This window comes from Periplaneta americana, chromosome 11, assembly GCF_040183065.1.
Source record: "Periplaneta americana isolate PAMFEO1 chromosome 11, P.americana_PAMFEO1_priV1, whole genome shotgun sequence".
Taxonomy (NCBI): domain Eukaryota; kingdom Metazoa; phylum Arthropoda; class Insecta; order Blattodea; family Blattidae; genus Periplaneta; species Periplaneta americana.
The window spans coordinates 29767445-29788648 of NC_091127.1; the positions used below are offsets into that span (position 1 = coordinate 29767445).

General features: G+C 35.0%; 1 protein-coding gene across 3 annotated transcripts in view; it reads left to right on the forward strand.

Annotated features, from left to right (window-relative positions):
* Positions 1–21204, forward strand: part of ss (spineless) — an 897601-nt gene that overhangs the window by 873000 nt on the left and 3397 nt on the right. For 2 of the 3 annotated variants that reach the window (XM_069839219.1, XM_069839218.1), the window contains exon 10: positions 6237–6340. The exons of the other annotated variant lie outside the window; for it this stretch is intronic. In XM_069839219.1, coding sequence (XP_069695320.1) covers positions 6237–6335 — 99 coding nt within the window. In that variant the 3' untranslated portion in view covers positions 6336–6340. The remainder of the gene's footprint in view (positions 1–6236; positions 6341–21204) is intronic. 3 annotated transcript variants of the gene reach the window in all.

The window sequence follows — 21204 nt, forward strand, 5'->3', positions numbered from 1 at the left end:
TTTAAAATCTCTCTTCATGATCTATTATCAGTTTCATTTTGGTGCAGAGGTTACCATCCATCCTGTATAAGGCTCACTCCACAATGTAGTACGTAACATGTTTCAGAAAATATGTTCTGCATTAAACTTTATAGAATTATGTAAAAACTTCAACTGCGTCTTCGTTTTGTTTTTTGTAAAATTACGAGAGTTGAAGGAAATTACAGGAATTAAATTTGGTTATGTGCCTTATGAACACGAAGTTACTCGTTGCATTGTGCATCGTTGTCCCACCGCAGTTCAGTCACCTAGCGGTTTGGGATTCAATCCCTTGTCAAAATAAGCAACGTTCCGCTATACCGCCTTTCGATATTGGCCTATTTCTGTCGGTTGGTGCTGTTACAATGTAATGCGTAATAATTATTATCCTCTGTATTCTAACGGTTGATCCGAGATTCTGAGGGTTCAAATTAGAGATGGGGTGTCATCTTGCCCTCATAGCCCCGGAAAATTTTCCAGAAAATATCAATATTTCTGAGTGATTCTTTTTCATATTTATCCAGAATGTCATATGAACAACATGACTTAGATTCTTTGAAATATCTTCACTAGAAGTATGTTTTTTTATTTTAAAATCAAGTTTTTTTTATTTTTATATAAAAGTATATAATAATAAACTATATATAAGTGTTAAACCAATAGTTCCCGGTAGGCCTGTTCAAAAATACAAAATACAATTCCACGCAAATTTTCACTGCTGCATCTTAAAACTTTTTTGAGTTATCAGGGAAACCGTTGGAATAAACAAACATTACGGACGCCATTTTGTATTTGTAATAACCCAATCTGAAAATACTATACAATTACAAAAGTGTTGTATATTCAGCATATAAATTTCAAAGTTACAGATTTTTCATTACCGAGGAAAAAAAGACTAAATTTCATTAATTTTTCAGTACTTAAAAGTGCTTAAGGGGTTAGGTACAGCTTACAGCAGTAAAATTTTGGAAATATTCAACATTTTTTTTTATTCATTACTGTATCTTGTACAATAATGAAAATTAGTGTATATAAAACACTGTCTTTCTGCTATATGAAAAAAAAAATATTTTTACGATTTAAAACAATTTTTTTTTTTTTCAAAATTCATTTCACTGTGCAGTGATGAAGCGTTTCCCACATAACTCAAAAACTATCCAACATTCTGCAATGAAATTTGTTGTATGTATTTATGCATGCCATATCTACAATATGATGCAAGATCACTTCTCTACCTTTGATATATTGCCTGATAAAAAATAAATTCATTTAAAAAAGGATCAAATATCAGTATTTCTTACTAACACAAAATAAAACAAATATTGTTTATGAAAGAATGTAGTTGAAAGAGCATGATATTGCAAACGTGAGTTTCAGCAATAAAATAAGATAGAGAGAACATGAACAAGTTAACAAGTTTATGAGTTATGAGGGAGAAGCTTCATCACTACACAGTGAACTGTCACCATTTTGAATTTTGAAAATAAAAATAAATATTTTTTTTCAAATCGTAAAAATATATATATATTTTTTTTCATATAGCAAAAGTTCAGTGTTTTACACTTACCAATTTTCATTATTGTCCAAGGTACAATAAGTGAAGAAAAAAAATGTTGAATATTTCCAAACATTTTACTGCTGTAAGCTATACCTAACCCCATAAAGGTGTATGTCTCCTCTTAATGCAAATCATATCTTCTAGCACTGTAGTTTAAACTTTTCTCTAAATACATTATCAAAATATAAATGTTGGAAAATACTTATTTTCTCACGGGCACAGAAAAAAATTGTGAATGTCTATGAGGTTCAGTAATCCTCCTAGATAATAGCTAAATAGTCATTCACCTCTCATGTCGAGATTGGAACACTGGATCTTTATTATAGTGCACTTGTCCCTCTTGCCTACACTACACGTGGAAATATGTCATAATTTTTCACATGTGTATTTAAGTCTACGAACGTACTGCAGCTTGCCACACTTTTATGTTAGTGTGAATTTATAAGAAATTAGTGAAATTTATTATTAATACAATGTAAGTTCTCCGAGACAACCTTCCTTAGTATTGTCTTCGTCCGCCACAAATTCAATTTGAAATCGCTGGGATTTCAACCCGCATCTCTTTCGCGAAAATACGATGCTATTTTCTAATACTGTTTTCTTATGTTTAGTATGATATTTGCCATTATTAACAAAAATCACTAAAAAATTTACTGCCTTCATAGAGCTTTTTTAACTAGCTTGCTAGTAAATTAATTACTTTAAACATGACTAATAAAATATATTTTAGATTTAAGTTGTAATTAAAATAACTATTCCTGTTTATCATAATTTTATTTTTATATTATTGCGATTGACCAAAATCAATAAAAAATGCTATTTTAATCAGTGAAATTATTATTTAAAACTAAATGAAAGATGTAAAATGTTTATTTGTCCGTGATGAATCACATTATAGTTACTGAAATATTACCCCAGAAAATAGAGGTGAATTTCTCCACAACAACACATGCAATTCAAATGGTTCAGTTACAGTAATATTGATAGAAGGCTACAGTGTGGTCAGTTTAAAAGTCCCGAAGCAACGCTCGGCCGATCGGCGGCCCGAGCCCCAAGCAATCGTTGGCCTTCCCCTCCATAAAAGTGCGATGCTCTTCCCGCCTGCAGTCAGTCGTGAGTGAGTTTTTATCGGAGTAGGAGAGTTATGTTGTACAATCGCGAGTGAGATTTCATTAGAGAGTGCGGTAGGTTTCGCATTGGTGAGATATTCACTGTATCGTCGTATATTCATTTTGAAAATGTACATCAAGTGCAGAAAGTTGTGTGGTAGAAAAGACAAGCATCATCATCATCATCAACAACAACAACAACAACATCAAGGCTTGGATCCTTATGGCCCGTTCCTGTTTCAAACTAAAAGCTATGTTACTTCCTCCATCGTTTTTCCGGGCATCCTCCACTTCGTCGTCCATCTGTTGGTTATAGTGAAGAAGAATATATGGGAGTCTATTTGTTTCCATTCTCAAAACATTATTTAAATATTCTTCTTGATTATTTTGAATCTTTTCATTTTAAATTAAATATATTGAGCTCTGATGTAATTATTTCATTTTAAATTTTGTCCATGGGTCTTCTGCCTGCTACTGGACGCACAAATTTAATCTCGACTGTTTCATTTCTTTGTTGTTGTTGTTGTTTTGTCAAGACCCAACATTCAGAACCATAGAGTAGCATAGGGACCAGCATTACTTTATAGATTTTCATCAATGTTTCCTTCTTGCTCTTTTCAGGAGGATTCGTTTTAACATGTCACAGTCTTTGGAATAATGATAGTTTTATATTAAAATCTTCTTGTTTATGTATTTGTTGCTAAATTAAAACCCAGTCATTTAAAATGTATTTGAAGGAGAATTATCTAAAACAATTTTGGTTCTTATCTGATTATTTCCGCAAAACGCCTTACCTTTTGTGTTTTTTTTTTTTTATTTTGAGATTTGGAGTTTATATTTCTTCAATATTTTAAACAAGGTATATACAGCCGTTTGGAGGTTATTTTCGTTAAAGGATAATATGGCTTGAATATCTGCGAAGAGTAAATTAATTGAATCTCCTCATGAAAGAGTATATTATCTCACCATTCTCTGATGACATGGTCCAAATATAAGTTAAATAAGATTGGAGACAGGGGTCAACCTAGCCTAACTCCTTAATTAACTGTAATTTAAGCATTTATATATACGGATATATATATATAGCCTATACCTACATATAAATTTCCTGGCAGATCAGTTCCAACACTGAAAGCAATATTAAAATTATTGGATAATTGTAATAAAACAGGTTCTTTGACTGACAGAAAAAGAAAACCAGGAGTTGCCTTGGAACGTAGTCCTCGAAATTTACTTTCCTGCCCTTGATGTACGTCTTCAAGATGATTATATAACGACGCGGGGAATATTTCACCTTACACAACATTATTGTAACCTCTAATGAAATCTCACTTACGAATGACTGCAGGCGGGAAGAGCGTCGCGCTTTCATGAAGGAGAATGCCAGCGATTGCATGAGGTTGAGGCGCCGAATGACCTTCGGGACTTTTAAATTGTAATAATTATAGCCTTACTTTACGCAAAATAATATTTGTTACTATGATGTCTTTTAATTACAAATACACTAAATAATATCATATGCACTTTATATGTGTTATACGTTAACTTCACTTCGAACAAGTAATAGTTGAATCGTAATAAAATTGTCTTCCGTTTTATAAGAAAATCTTCTGCTATGTTCATATCTCAAAATTACAAACAGGCCTACAACTGTAATAAAAATTCAAAGGTTTACTTACGAATCATTTTTATAATATAATATCAGTTTCTGGGTTTAAATCTCTAAATGATAAAATCACGAAAAACTTGTACGAACTTGAAAGGAGTCGTAAAAAGTGAAATACAGCAGTTTTTTCTTATTGTCATTTAATTGATATATTCTCATACTTCAATCTCCTAGATAAAGTATACTGAGTAAACTGTAAGTAATGTCATTAATTTCAGGGGATTATTCTTTGAGATATTTCAAACAAAAAAGTTTAATACAATTTTGCTCGTTTCTGCTTCCTTTCTGAGAAAAAATTGTTTTATATCAAACATTTCACAGCGTGTTTTGGGAAGGCCATTGATTTTATTCCCAATATGTTCAGTCAATTTAAGATAGCAGTGTATTATGATAATAAATGATTGGAAGAATTTTAGCTTTGTCCTTCGAATGTGCAGAAATTTGATCCTAATAAATGTAACTTTCCGTTCTGCAAAGAAATTTTACATTGTAATGCACTCTGACAACGCTGTTGAGATTACTGCCTGGAGAGAGACAGATACGTAGGCCTAGGTACCCTGACGCTGGCTATGCGTTTGTGAGAGGGATGGAGGAGACAACGAGAAATGTAAGTGCTAGATGAAAACATGAAAACATAACACAAATTTCCGTTTAAAGAAATTTTATTTCCTGTATGTAAGATTGCCGGTTACTACTTTAAAAATTGAAGTGGGAGGGAATTATTATTATCTTAATGCATTTCTCTCTTAAATGCACCTAACATAGCGTTAATTAACTGAAAGTTAAAAGTATGAATTGCTGTTAAAAAAATATTGCGTTTCTTCAACTTTACATTTCACATTTTAACATTCTGTTTGTTAACTCTCTGTTAGGACAAGAGATTCTAGAGTTTAACCATAACTTATAATCAAGTATAGGCTCACGTCTGTTTTCTGAACTCTGACAATTGCGATTCTCGCTTGTTTCCGTTGTTTGATTCAGAGAGGATAGAAGTTTTTCTATTCTCTCAGGTTTGATTTCTGCTTCTTTCCTCGTCTGTATCACAATAGCATGGAGCGGCGTATTGGTATTGCTGTTATGAAATGAAAAACACTGGAACTAATAGAAATCGTGGGACTAATTTCTCTTCGTTCGAAAGAAACCTTCCGCTGGAAAGTATTTCGCAATATAAACCAATTAATGAGAATAAACAAACAAACGGATCTAAGTTGAAAGCGAAAAGTGAGGCTTGGCAGAAAATAGTCTACACTTTTGTATGAACTTCTGATCTGTCAAATCACTGAAATCATCCCCTCTGTTTATGCGTTCATGGATATCATTTTCTAAATAATCAAGATATAGAAATTCAGCAGCTGACGCACCAGCCATATTGAATACTTCTATGTTAACAGAGAGTTAAATGATTTAACTGCATGAAATTGGGCAGTTGAATTAACATAGGTTTTAACAGCCTGTTAGTACTAACAGTAGTTGAAGAAATGCTTCAACTGTTAAGTTTACAGTTAAAATGGAATAACACACTATTATAATTTAACAAAGGTTGAAGAAACCGGGCCTTTATGAAATATTTAATATAAAATAATTTTTATCTCTAAAAGGAAGCAAAAACGAACAAAATTGTATTAAAACTTTTTCGTTTTAAATATCTCAAAGAATAACCCTTGAAATTAATGACATTACTTACGGTTTACTGTATATATTTAAACTGAAATTTGTCTTTATTAACTGCTGTAGTTAGAAATAAAAATAACGAAACTAAATCAAGCAACGGTAGTGTGTTCTTTTATTGTTGTTATAATAACCAAAGACGCATAAAATGAATATCAAGTTGGTGAAATGTTGTGTTGCTTTGAGAACGTTAACATTGATTGCTTACTGGTTGCAGCACGCCGGCCAGCGACAACGGCTACCCACAGATAAGTCGGACGGGAGTCCTCTGCTGTCCATCTCTGAGGTGACCAACACCCTGCTCAACCACGAGTAGCAATGGTGAGCATCCCTAGTACTAAGAACCTGCTGTTCCTATCACCCATCCTGCTCAACCACCAGTAGCAAACGGTGAGCATCTCTAATACTAAGAACCTGCTGATCTCATAACCCATCCTGCTCAACCACGAGTAGCAAACGGTGAGCATCTCTAATACTAAGAACCTGCTGATCTCATAACCCATCCTGCTCAACCACGAGTAGCAAAAATGAGCATCTCTAATACTAAGAACCTGCTGATCTCATCCATCCTGCTCAACCACGAGTAGCAAACTGTGACCATCTCTAATACTAAGAACCTGCTGATCTCATAACCCATCCTGCTCAACCACGAGTAGCAAACAGTGAGCATCTCTAATACTAAGAATCTTTTATTCCCATTACCCATCCTGCTCAACCACGAGTAGCAAAAGGTGAGCATCTCTAATACTAAGAACCTGCTGATCTCATAACCCATCCTGCTCAACCACGAGTAGCAAACGGTGAGCATCTCTAATACTAAGAACCTGCTGATCTCATCCATCCTGCTCAACCACGAGTAGCAAACTGTGACCATCTCTAATACTAAGAACCTGCTGATCTCATAACCCATCCTGCTCAACCACGAGTAGCAAACGGTGAGCATCTCTAATACTAAGAATCTTTTATTCCCATTACCCATCCTGCTCAACCACGAGTAGCAAAAGGTGAGCATCTCTAATACTAAGAACCTGCTGATCTCATCCATCCTGCTCAACCACGAGTAGCAAACTGTGACCATCTCTAATACTAAGAACCTGCTGATCTCATAACCCATCCTGCTCAACCACGAGTAGCAAACGGTGAGCATCTCTAATACTAAGAACCTGCTGATCTCATAACCCATCCTGCTCAACCACGAGTAGCAAAAATGAGCATCTCTAATACTAAGAACCTGCTGATCTCATCCATCCTGCTCAACCACGAGTAGCAAACTGTGACCATCTCTAATACTAAGAACCTGCTGATCTCATAACCCATCCTGCTCAACCACGAGTAGCAAACGGTGAGCATCTCTAATACTAAGAATCTTTTATTCCCATTACCCATCCTGCTCAACCACGAGTAGCAAAAGGTGAGCATCTCTAATACTAAGAACCTGCTGATCTCATAACCCATCCTGCTCAACCACGAGTAGCAAACGGTGAGCATCTCTAATACTAAGAATCTGCTGATCTCATAACCCATCCTGCTCAACCACGAGTAGCAAACGGTGAGCATCTCTAATACTAGGAATCTTTTATTCCCATTACCCATCCTGCTCAACCACGAGTAGCAAAAGGTGAGCATCTCTAATACTAAGAACCTGCTGATCTCATAACCCATCCTGCTCAACCACGAGTAGCAAACGGTGAGCATCTCTAATACTAAGAATCTTTTATTCCCATTACCCATCCTGCTCAACCACGAGTAGCAAAAGGTGAGCATCTCTAATACTAAGAACCTGCTGATCTCATAACCCATCCTGCTCAACCACGAGTAGCAAACGGTGAGCATCTCTAATACTAAGAATCTTTTATTCCCATTACCCATCCTGCTCAACCACGAGTAGCAAAAGGTGAGCATCTCTAATACTAAGAACCTGCTGATCTCATAACCCATCCTGCTCAACCACGAGTAGCAAACGGTGAGCATCTCTAATACTAAGAATCTTTTATTCCCATTACCCATCCTGCTCAACCACGAGTAGCAAACGGTGAGCATCTCTAATACTAAGAACCTGCTGATCTCATAACCCATCCTGCTCAACCACGAGTAGCAAACGGTGAGCATCTCTAATACTAAGAACCTGCTGATCTCATAACCCATCCTGCTCAACCACGAGTAGCAAAAGGTGAGCATCTCTAATACTAAGAACCTGCTGATCTCATAACCCAACCTGCTCAACCACGAGTAGCAACAATGAGCATCCCAGAACTTGCTGTTCCCATGACCTACCCTGCTTGTACCGGAATTAAAACTGCTTTGGGTTTGACAGTTGAGAGAACTCAGCCGCAATCCATTCTAACAGCTACTCATTGAACTGCACCTGATTTCGATCCCCGGATAGGTCATGTGATATATTTAGTGAACAAAGCTGTTGTAAAGAATGTTTTGCAGGACGCTAAGACGTACAATATTTTTTCATTTACGTTCCAGTATTGTTCCAAAACAAAAATGGAATTGCATTTTTGGAGAAAATGTCGATTTTATTTTTATTTTTTGAATTTATTATATGGTTTTCTCTCTGTAAAATGGTATATCACACATGACTATACTAGAATTGAATAAATGTTATGATTATACTGAAAATATACTCATGTTAAATTTTCGTTTTTTTTTCTAAGGTGAGTGCGCAATATATTTATTTATTTATTTATTTATTTATTTATTTATTTATTTATTTATTTATTTATTTATTTATTTATTTATTTATTTATTTATTTATTTATTTACTTATTTATTGAAGTATTTACTTATTTATTTTTATTTATTTAGTCCACACCTGTGGAGTAACGGTCAGCGCGACTGGCCGCGAAACCAAGTGGCCCGGGTTCGAATCCCGGTCGGGGCAAGTTACTTGGTCGAGGTTTATTTCCGGGGTTTTCCCTCAACTCAACGCGAGAAAATGCTGGGTAACTTTCGGTGCTGGACCCTGGACTCATTTCACCGGCATTATCACCTTCATTTCATTCAGACGCTAAATAACCTGAGATGTTGATACAGCGTCGTAAAATAACCCAATAAAATAAAGATTATTTATTTATTTATTTATTTATTTATTTATTTATTTATTTATTTATTTATTTATTTATTTATTTATTTATTTATTTATTTATTTATTTATTTATTTATTTATTTATTTACTTATTTACTTATTTATTTACAGGGTGAACAATAAGTATGTAATATTGCTAATAACTTCTTGAATTTTATTTTACAGAAAAAAGTTTTACACAGAAGCTGTTGTAGATAAACCATACAATATGATACCAATATCTGAGAAAAATTAGTTATTTAGACATACAAGGTATGGCAGTAAACTTTATTTTTAACAGTATTCTATATTAAAATTTACATATTCCGAATCTGCATTAAATTTTACGTATGAATGTGTAGAAATTTAATGGCGATTCGGAATATTTAAATTTTAATGTAGAGTGCCATTAAAAAAAAATTTACTGTGACACTCTCTATGCCTGAATAACTAAATCTTTTCGAACAATGGTATCATGTTGCACGGTTTATCTCCAACAGTTTTTATAAAAAACAGTTTTTTTTTGTAAATTTGAAATTTGCTAATCCTATTATTATTATTATTATTATTATTATTATTATTATTATTATTATTATTATCATCACCATCATCTACAACATTTTGTCAGTCGTGATTTTTTCTTGTAAATATTACACATTTTATGAAGATTTAGTTTTTTCTCTCTTTCAGACAATTTCAATTTCTCACACTAGGCATTTACGTGGTGGGGCCTAATTGGCTTGATATCATCACGATATAAAACTATTATTATTATTATTATTATTATTATTATTATTATTATTATTATTATTATTATTATTGGCGGGCGGGTAGCTCAGTTGGTAGAGCAGCTGGCTCGGACTGGAATGTCCGGGTTCGATCCCAAGTGGTGACGGGATTTTTCTCGTTGCCAAACTTCCAGAACGGGCCCGAGGTTCACTCAGCCTCCTATAAAATTGAGTACCGGGTCTTTCCCGGGGGTAAAAGGCGGTCAGAGCGTGGTGCCGACCACACCACCTCATTCTAGTGCCGAGGTCATGGAAAGCATGGGGCTCTACCTCCGTGCCCCCCAAGTGCCTTCATGGCGTGTGACGTGAATACCTTTACCATTTTATTATTATTATTATTATTATTATTATTATTATTATTATTATTATTATTATTATTATTATTACTACTACTACTACTACTACTACTACTACTACTACTACTACTACTACTACTACTACTACTACTACTACTACTTTGTTTTCATTTAATAATTTATTTACTTATTTATGTAGGCTTATTCTTTATTTACTTATGTAACTCTTCTTTAAACTCGAAAGTTTCTTAATATATTACGAGAAATTTAATTGGTTAGTTGTAACAGATAAATATGAGAGTGAGAAGACGATAGTTTAATAAGCTATGTCTGAACCCCAAAGAAGCAGAGAAAGTGTGTATGTCAGAATATTAATCATCTGAGGTTTCGATATTCCCTTTGATTTGCTCATCCTGTTCTCCTTTCTCAAAGTTCCCAGCTCTCTGACAAGTGTCTGACGTTAATCATTTTTTCTTCTGCTACAGTCAATCTCTGTAAACAAGAAGTTTGTATTTGTATAAATTATTCTTCTGTGATTTTGAAAAAAAATCTTCATGCAGGATGAAGAGAAAAAACTGACTCTAATAAATGAATCTTCAACAACATCCTTGTTTATACGGTCTCAGACGAAACTCTGATCAAGTGAAGTTAGTTTTTTGTCGGTTTCTTGTTGCTTTATTCCACCTATCACTCAGCTGATGTGGACAGCAGACGACCCCGTCCCGATGTCTGTAATCAAGTAGCAATTCATTGCCTGAAGTGCAAAACCTCTTAAGTCCTAAGATTTACGAGGTTTTGCACTTTTGCCAACGAATTATAACTCCTCTGTGCTGAATTTTAAGGTGAAACTTTCTCTTATTGGTTCTATAACCAAGAAAAGCGTAATCACATGAAACTCGTTCATGTTCTCTTTCAGATTTTTTTTCGCTTAAGGGGTTAGGTACAGCTTACAGCAGTAAAATTTTGGAAATATTCAAACATTTTTTTCCTCCATTACTGTGTCTTGTACAATAGTGAAAAATAGTATGTGTAAAATACTGTCCTTCTCCTATATGAAAAAAAATATTTTTATAATTTAAAAAAAAAATTATTTACAATTTTTTTTTTTTTTTTTTTCAAAATTCAGTTCACTGTGCAGTGATGAAGCGTTTCCCACATAAGTCAAAAACTATCCAACATTCTGTGATGAAATTTTTTGTGGGTATTTATGCATGTCATATCTACAATATGATGCAAGATCACTTCTCTACCTTTGATAGATTGTCTGATAAAAATAAATTCATTTTAAAAATGGTCAAATATCAGTATGTTCTTCTAACACAAAATAAAAAATATATATTATTTATTAAGGAATGTAGTTAAAAGAGCATGATATTGTAAACATGAGTTTCAGCAATAAAATAAAAGAGAGAGAACATGAAACAGTTAACAAGTTTATGAGTTATGAGGGAAACGCTTCATCACTGCACAGTGAACTGCCAACATTTTAAATTTTGAAAAAAAAAAAAAAAAATTTCTTTAAATCGAAAAAATATTTTTTTTTTTTTTTTCACATAGCAGGACAGTATTTTACGCATACCAATTTTCATTATTGTACAAGAGACAGTAATGGAGAAAGAAAATGTTGAATATTTCCAAAAATGTCACTGTTGTAAGCTGTACCTAACCCCTTATGTTACAACTTGACAGATAAACACTTGAACACGATAATTTTTTCTCAGACACTCTTTGGCACTTTAACAATAATTTCTTACAATATCCAAGACTTTCTTGTTGTCTGTAGCAGATCTATGTTCTTTTAAGACATTCTTACTAAAATTTTTTTCATTGCATTCTCTGCAGGATCTCCTAGAAATTCGTCATAATCTATTGAAACCCGTTATCTTGCAACGAGATAATACATATAAATAGTTTCCGTAGTTTCCGGAATCGTTCTAGAAGTTTTGGAAACTAGGAAGATTACGCGAGTGGCGCAGTCGGTAGAGTGCTCGCCTTCTGTGCCCTAGGTTGTGAGTTCGATCCCGGTCCAGGTCGATGGCATTTACAGGGTTGTTTCCGATCTCTGATAACGAATTTGAATGACATTGTGTGCGTCAGGAATCACACCGACAGCTGAATTGCGGCGAGAGGTGACAGACCAGTAGTGAGTGATTTCATAATCAGAGTGCACGGTGTATCACAGTAGCAATGCCCAAGAAAATCGAGCCTTTTTAGAATGCCTACATAACAACTCTTTCCTATGTCAAATACGGTTACGTGAAAATCATAGGAGTCTGCAAAAAACGTGGTTTCGTTATATCCAAGAAAGGCATCTTGTGTGTACCTAATAAGACTGGCAAAGCTCGGACGAGATTAATTCCAGAGTGGAAAAAGCAAGCAAATCCAGCCCCCGTCACAAGTCGCGCACCCCACGAGATGATACAAATTAATTCCATTCAAGCTTCACCAATCTCACTAAATACACAGAAGATGCTTTTCTTGGAAATAACGAAACCTCGTTTATTGCAGGCTTCTTTTATTTTCACTTAACTGTATCTGGCATTGGAAAGGATCGTAATGTACCCCTCCCTAAAAGGCTCAATTTTCTTGGGAATTTCTGCTGTGAGTCACCGTGCACACTATGAGATCACTCACTATTGGTCTGTCACCTCGCGCCACAGTTCAGCTGTCGTGTGACTCCTGACGCACATGATGTCATTCAAATTCGTTATCAGAGATCGGAAATAACCCTGTAAGTTTACTTAAATGCGAGAGGCTCATGTCAGTAGATTTACTGGCATGTACAAAAACTCCTGCGGGACAAAATTCCGGCTGATATAACCTCGACAGTTGCGAGCGTCAATAAATAAAACATGATTTACAAGATTCCGCTACTACTCATGATTGAAGTCGAGACCTTCCATTCCGTAGTCAATTGCTCTATTAAACTGAAACACTCTGCTGTCATTATTTTTGTACATAAATTCAAACTCAAAAATTTCGGAGACAATTTTGAGTAACTCACTATTTTGCATAATTTTAGTATAATGACTTCTAATAATATAGTGCAATTTTTAATAAAAATTATTGCATTTCATGTGCATAGCTCTGGAATGAATTCCCTAATGGATATTGAGTATGAATCAAATTCGTTAAAAGGAAAGGATGTGATGAACGAAAACACAGTGAGACGATACCTAAAAAAACCTCTTTACGATGTAAAAAATATCCGCTATGTATAGGCTACGTGATCATGACGTCTAGAAAAGAAACTGTTTCGCACAAAAAATAAATGGGCTCGCACAAGATTAGTGCCTACATGATCATTTTTAATTATTATAGCACGACATGTGCTATTAACCGAACGGGTTAGAATTCTGTGTCTGGGTTCCGGGTTCAAGTACCGGCGAGGCTAAAACGATGTTTTAAAATATCGTCAGGTGAAAATCTTCCTTGAAATGTCATGCATGAATGGGTAAGTACTGTAAATAAAATGTTAAATACAAAAAAGAAATATCTGTCAATATGAATTGTAAGGCACAAGAAACATTTAAAAAATAAAGCGAAATGTGCGTTTAAGTAACCATTTGCCAAACATTAGGATGCATGATTCTTCACTTCTCATTTGCTAGATATGACGACCAGCTATAAACATTCTGTCTTCATATCGTGTTATCACAGGCAGGGGTTATTTAAAAATCCTCTTTTAATGATAGTACAGGGTGCGCCAGAAAGAACGGATGGATTTCACATGGCAAGAAAATTGTAAAGATTCATCAAATCAAAAATTTATTGTTATCAACATATTCACCAATACATGCAGTTTATTTATGGAAAACAACATTATCCATATGATGTCCTTGGCTTTCGATACAGGCATCGAGGCGTTTTCTGATGTTCGCCATCACTTTCACAGTCATAGCTGGTGCAATTGCCACGATTTCTTCGCGAATCGCTGTCTTCAGTTCGTCCAGTGTATGTGATCGATGTTTACAAACTTACGCCTTCAAATGGTCCCAAAGAAAGAAGTCGCAGGGCGCGAGATCTTACCGTAGCCTCGGACAATCTCAGTGCAATAGAATTTCGTCCAGGTGATTTCTTCTTTAATGTTGAACCTGTGATATGAAATGAAGCCACCCACCGCAAAATTGTATTCCGAGTTGGAATCCTAGCGTGACATCCGATGTCGAAATGAGTCCTGAGTGGCGATCACAGACTCTTCATTTTTCAAAAATGTCTCTACGATGAAAGCACGTTGTACACCAGACCAACACCATATTCTCAACTGAAACTGCATTCTATGGCTGACCCAACAGTCGTGGTCCCCCTCACTATATCTCTCTCCTCGTTGCGTATCGATAGTTTGAAATCCATCCGTTCTTTCTGACGCACCCTTTATAACAAATAGTTCATAGCAAACACTGGTCTACTTTATTCGTGATTTAAGTTACAATCTTCCTTAAAAATAGTGTAAGGTGTGACACATCTGACTTTTCTTCATTAATGATAGGCCGAAAGGTACTAAAATACAGGGACATCATTTTATTTTTACTAACATTTTCAATATTAACCTGGCTATACCTTTAGAGAACCGGAAACACAGTTTGCTACCCCCTTCCACGACTGTAGTTCGATGATACTGGCGTAAAAAACAAATCACTTTACCAGGTATAGGAGGGAAGAAAAGTAGTTCATCCATTCACGTAAACTAGGAAATATCGCGATTTTGAGTTCGATAATTTTCATTGGGTTTTTTTTAATCAAAATACAGTACTGTATTAACAATGAGTGTTTTTATTCACCAACTGAGTTATCCATGCGAACGTATTAATTATGCAGTGTATATTATACTGTCTATAGTACATTAGCGTACAATATAGAGAAAGAAGTTAAAATGAAAAATCATCATAATATGAATATTTAAACACATTTTTGAACATGGTGGCCGTTCATTTGGTACAGGGTTCAATTCTTTTGTGCATATTATCGCACTATATACTATTGCATCTAATTTCAATTGCCAGTTTCGTCTTTCGTACCAGTAACTCATGTTGAAATAATTCTGTACCTACTCTATAAAAGAGTACCTTACGTACTGTAGATTCAATCTTCACTTCTGCCCGACCCGCACAGATAAAATTACTCAGACATGCTATCTACTGTCCGTCCAAGTGGTTATGCCGCAGGATTGTAGAAAGGGGGGAAATCACGTGACAGTCAATTACTTAATGAGGCCCTTTTATTTAAGTTATTTTAAACAGTTGTATAATATTACGTAAACGTCCAATTTATTCCTAACAGAAATTAATGTTTTCAGAAAAGAGCTAAGACAGCCCAGCTTTTACAGAGGGGCGAGCAGAAGCAAGTGGGGGAAATCGGGATGCGACGTAGGCAAACGGACAGTACATGTGCGAAAATATGATTCAATATTGAAAGCTCTTTCGTCACTGGAAAACGCGAACATATTTCTGGAACGTACTATACTCACTAACTCAGTGCTGTTTACTATATGCGGCCTTGGTTCTGTGTGGAGGACAGTTGGAACTTCATTAGTAGAAGGGGTGGGAGTGAAGTACATTCAAAAACTCAGGTACAATAAAAATTGAAGTAGAAATAAAATGATGTCCCTGTATAATTTATAACGTGTAATTTTACAGTACATTTAGACCTTTTTTTTTGTGTCTTATAGTTTGTATTGGCAGATGCTTTCTTGTCTGTCACTTGTTTTTTACAGTAGGTACCAATGCACAGTCTCTCGAAAGGATTTACGATGTGGAAGATTCCGTTGTCAGTGTTTTGGGGCAAGTTCTCACAAAGACTCCCTTTTCTCTACTACTAAATTACCGCTATTTAAATCACCTCTCATAATGCATCACAGGTAACATCGAAGAAGACTAAATGATTAACATCTCTGTGTACGTTAGGGGCGCTTGACGTAGTCCCCCATTGGATTTTAAAATAAAATGGCATAGTAGTTAACTAATTGTACGCAAGCAACAACTTTATTTTATGTTAGCATTACAGTATAATGTTCATTTAATTAATATGACATTCGTTTAGTAAGGTTTATTTAATTAATACAATTACATGCTTTGCAAATATAAGGGTAATAAATGATAATCAAGCTCTGGAAAAAAACTAAAAACCGAAAGGCAGTAGGCAGTGATGGTATAAATAGCGAGTTGCTGAAGTATTCATAAAAAAATTCAAAATAAGATGTTTAAGTTTATTATATCCAAGGAATGGAGAATTTCAATGATTAAACCAATATTCAAAAAAGGAGACAGAACAAAATGTGAAAATTATCGTGGTATATGTTTGTTAAATACAGCCAATAAAATATATTTAAAAATACTCACAGAAAGATTAAAACAAATATTAGAGGTAATACTACTGTATTAGAGGAATAAATAGGATTTAGAATGTGTAGATCATGCATAGATAATTCTGCATTACAACAAATAATCCCCAAAGTGATGCTTTCTGCGAAATAATAATACTAATATCAATAATAATAATAATAATAATAATAATAACAATAATAATGATAATAATGAGGTGGAAAAATTCACATATATTGGAGCAACAGTAACAAATGTAAATGACACTCGGGAGGAAATTAAACGCAGAATAAATATGGGAAATGCCTGTTATTATTCGGTTGAGAAGCTTTTCTCATCCAGTTTGCTCTAGAAAAAGCTGAAAGTTAGAATTTATAAAACAGTTATATTAGCCTACCAGTTGTTCTGTATGGTTGTGAAACTTGGACTCTCACTTTGAGAGAGGAACACAGGTTAAGGGTGTTTGAGAATAAGGTCCTTAGGAAAATATTTGAGGTTAAATGGTATGAATTTACAGGAGAATTGAGAAAGTTACACAACGCAGAACTGCACGCATTGTATTCTTCACCTGACATAATTAGGAACATTAAATCCAGATATATGAGATGGGCAGGGCATGTAGCACGTATGGGCGAATCCAGAAATGCATATAGAATGTAAGTTGGGAGGCCGAAGCGAAAAAGACCTTTGGGAGGCCGAGATGTAGATGGGAGGATAATATTAAAATGGATTTGAAGGAGGTGGAATATGATTGTAGAGACTGAATTAATGTTGCTCAGGATATGAACCGATGCACCGACGAAGCTCAGTCGGCTAAGGCGTTTGCCTGCCGATCCAGAGTTGTCCTTGGGCGCGGGTTCGATTCCCGCTTGGGCTGATTAGCTGGTTGGGTTTTTCCCAACAGTAAGGCAAATCTCAGGTAATCTATGGCGAATCTTCGGCCTCGTCTCACTAAATATCATCTCGCTATCGTCAATCCCATCGACGCCAAATAATCTCATAGTTGATACAGCGTCGTTAAATAACCAATTAAAAAAGACTGCAAACAGTAGTTCACGTGGGAATCACGTTCTATGAAGATATCTAATGTCAAAAAATGAGGCGTTCAGAGCTAAAGTGGATCAAGTCACAAATTTTCATAAATTGAGTTTAATTAATTTTCTGATTATCTGAAGTTGGATCTTTTCCAAGCAGTAATGGATCAAGTCTTAATTCCACGCATTCACTGGTAGGCGACACCAGTCACTTTCGGCTCAGATTATTTGTTCACTATGTTCTGAGTCATAGTGGATCAAGTCACAAAAGTGTTGCATCAATTAACATCACAATTGTTTATATTTTATAAATCTAGAATTCGAGAATGGAGCAATAAAATTATTGCTAGTGAAATTAGATAATCCACTAGAGCAAGTTAACTTTAAGTCCTATTATCTCAAAACTATGTCCCATGGACTTGATCCACTTTAGTTCTGAACGCGTCAAGTAAATCTGTAACTCTTACTAGCATGATGTATCCATGATACTGCCGCATTGTTAAATCGTTCCTGGTACTGCAACCTCGGCCCATTCTGACGTCCCACTCCGTATTACCGGAAATAATGCTCGATGATAAACACCTTTTCCTTTGTTGTGAGAACCATAATTGCAGCACTAACCTCAACAATGAATTCACAATTTGTCAAACTATTATATACTACTTAGCTTTCATTGATTCTTTACTTAATTTTTTTTTCTTCTGTAAACTGCCTTTGTTTGTTTGTGTACTTGTTTGCCTTTTTTCTTACTCTTTTAGCTCTCATCTTCTATTTTGTTCTTGTATTGTTTTGTATGCTTTGTCTAATGGCAGCCTCTAATTTGAGGAAGCTAATAAAATAAATAAATACTTCGTTGCTAGGGAAAGTGGAGAGCAAAATGAGCGATAATTTCGGCACTGTTTGTTTTGGCCCATACCGTATTGTAAATAGAAAGTCAAAATTAAGGGTCTCTTCAGACGAGGCCACTTTTAGTGGCGCTAAATTTTTGCAGAGAATTTTTCAGTCTTCCAGTGAACATGGACGTAGAAAAAGATATATTTTTGGCAAATTTGCTCATATGGAGAAAGAATAGACGTAAAAATAGAAGAAAAGTTTGAGTCTATCCATTAGTTTTGAAAAGACAGAATCGAGGACTATTCCATACCTTGTTTGATGATTTACATCAGGACAATAAAAATATTACTTTAAAATTACGCAAATGAGGAACGATATGGCATAAAACATATTTTTGTTTATTTTTTTAAGAATTCAAAATTAAATATAATAGGCACCAAACATGAAACCAATCATAGCACGTACGAGTAATTCAACCAATATACTAGAAATAGGTGTCTGTAGGGTAATGGCAAAGTCAGAGGCCGTGATGTAATTGAATCCAGGTTCGCACCTCAGATCAGCTAATTTTATTAACATTTTATTTAGTACATTATTTTAGACGCGTTATTTTATTTCAACATGAAATAAAGCGGATTTTACTACATAAATAATATATCCGTAATTCGCACTAGCCCAGCAATTTAGTAGTCTATGGCTATATTATTATTATTATTATTATTATTATTATTATTATTATTATTATTATTATTATTATTATTATTTCCGTGGCGTCGCGGTCTAAGGCATCCTATCTAAGGCCCGCGTTACGGAATGCGCGCTGGTTCGAGTCCTCGTGAAGGAAGAAATTTTCTCATGAAATTTCGGCCGTGTATGGGACCGGTGCCCACCCAGCATCGTGATGCACTTGGGAAGCTACGATAGGCACTGAAAATCCGGTTTCGCAAGCCAGCTATAACGACTGGATGGATCATCGTGCTAACCACTCGATACCTCTATTCTGGTTGGATGATCGTCCACCTCTGCTTCGGCACGTGGACGTGAGGCCAGCAGCCGGCTGGTTGGTCTTAGCCTTTCATGGGCTGTAGCGCCATGGTTTTACTCTTTATTTATTCTTTATTGGATTATTATTATTATTATTATTATTATTATTATTATTATTATTATTATTATTATTATTATTATCGTCATTCTATATTATTCTGTCGTGACATATTTTTCTAATTAAGCCTGTACACTGTCGTGACGGTGTAGAGAATTGGTGGCACAACAGTCATCCGTTAGCAGCGCTACTGACGCCCGTTCGAAGCACTACTAACGCGCCACTAAAGCCCCATTCACAATAAAAATTAAACATAACCGTAACATAAACACAGACGTTTGCGCCCAGGCTACCAAATGGGATCATTCACAATGATTCACATAAGCATTGACATAAACATTACCATAAGACGTTAACAAACTCCAAACTTTCATGCTTATGCTTACGTGAATTGCAAACAGATCACAATCGTGGAGCGCTGAAGTATACGACAGAATATGAGGAAATGACGTCGTTGTTATGTTTCCATGTTTACCCAGTATGTTTGCTGTTATGTTTATGTTCCCATCGTGAATGATGGTATGACTTCTTGATTTTACTGTAACGTTAAGTTAAAGTTTACGTTATGTTTAATTTTCATTGTGAATGAGCCTTTAAAGTGGCCTCGTCTAAAGGCTCATTCACAATGAAAATTAAACATAACGCAAGCGTTAACTTGACGTTACAGTAAAATCAAGAAGTCATACCATCATTCACGAAGGGAACATAAACATAACAGCAAACATAGCCTATTTGGTAACCATGGAAACATAACAACGACGCCATTTCCTCATATTCTGTCGTATACTTCAGCGCTCCACGATTGTGTTCTGTTTGCAAATCACGTAAGCATAAGCATGAAAGTTTTGAGTTTGCAAACTTTCATGTTAACGTCTTACGGTAATGTTTATGTCAATGCTTATGTGTATCATTGTGAATGATCCCATTTGGTAGCCTGGGCGCAAACTTCTGTGTTTATGTTACGGTTATGTTTAATTTTCTTTGTGAATGGGGCTTAAAGGGACACTAAGTGCGACAGTACAAGCAACTTACAGTATATTTCACTTTTTAATTTATAATCCTTGCGGTCGTCATAATATTGTTTTCTCCATATTGATTTCAGATAATTTTTAAGTAGTTTCTGCAGACATGCAGGGAATAACTCTGCCAACTGTCAGCAGGATAATATGTCTCTCTCATAGTCTGTCATTGGCGGAATCTCATCTTCCATATCTTCACAACAAAATTATTTTACAATGAAATAATTTCAGGGCTTAATGTGAAACTAACGTCACTACAATCGATGTTTCATTCACAACAAAATTCTTAACAGGCAATACTATTTCAGATAAACTATACTATCATGTTTTGTAGTTATGAATTGTGTTATATACAAGACTGTTCGAACTGAGTTACGATTTTTTGTGGCCAGATAGAAGAACAAATTATTATCGATTGATGTAAAGACCTAAAAACGTCAATGTTTGTACTTTCGTTAGTTTCACAATAAGCCTTCGAATAATATCTATATATATAATTTGAACTGGTAATGGAAATTGCGGGAAAACGGCTGGACGGATTTTAATAAATGACCTCTCATTTTGAAGCTTGGAACTCAACGTTTTTCGGAAAAATAGTAGTTTTCAGTGAAATGTCAATTTTCAAACATAATTTTCCTATTTTCCAAAATCCATCTGTCGTCAGTTTTGAGAACTAGCTAATAGCATTCACGGCCGACTTGATATTCCCTTCGCTTTTT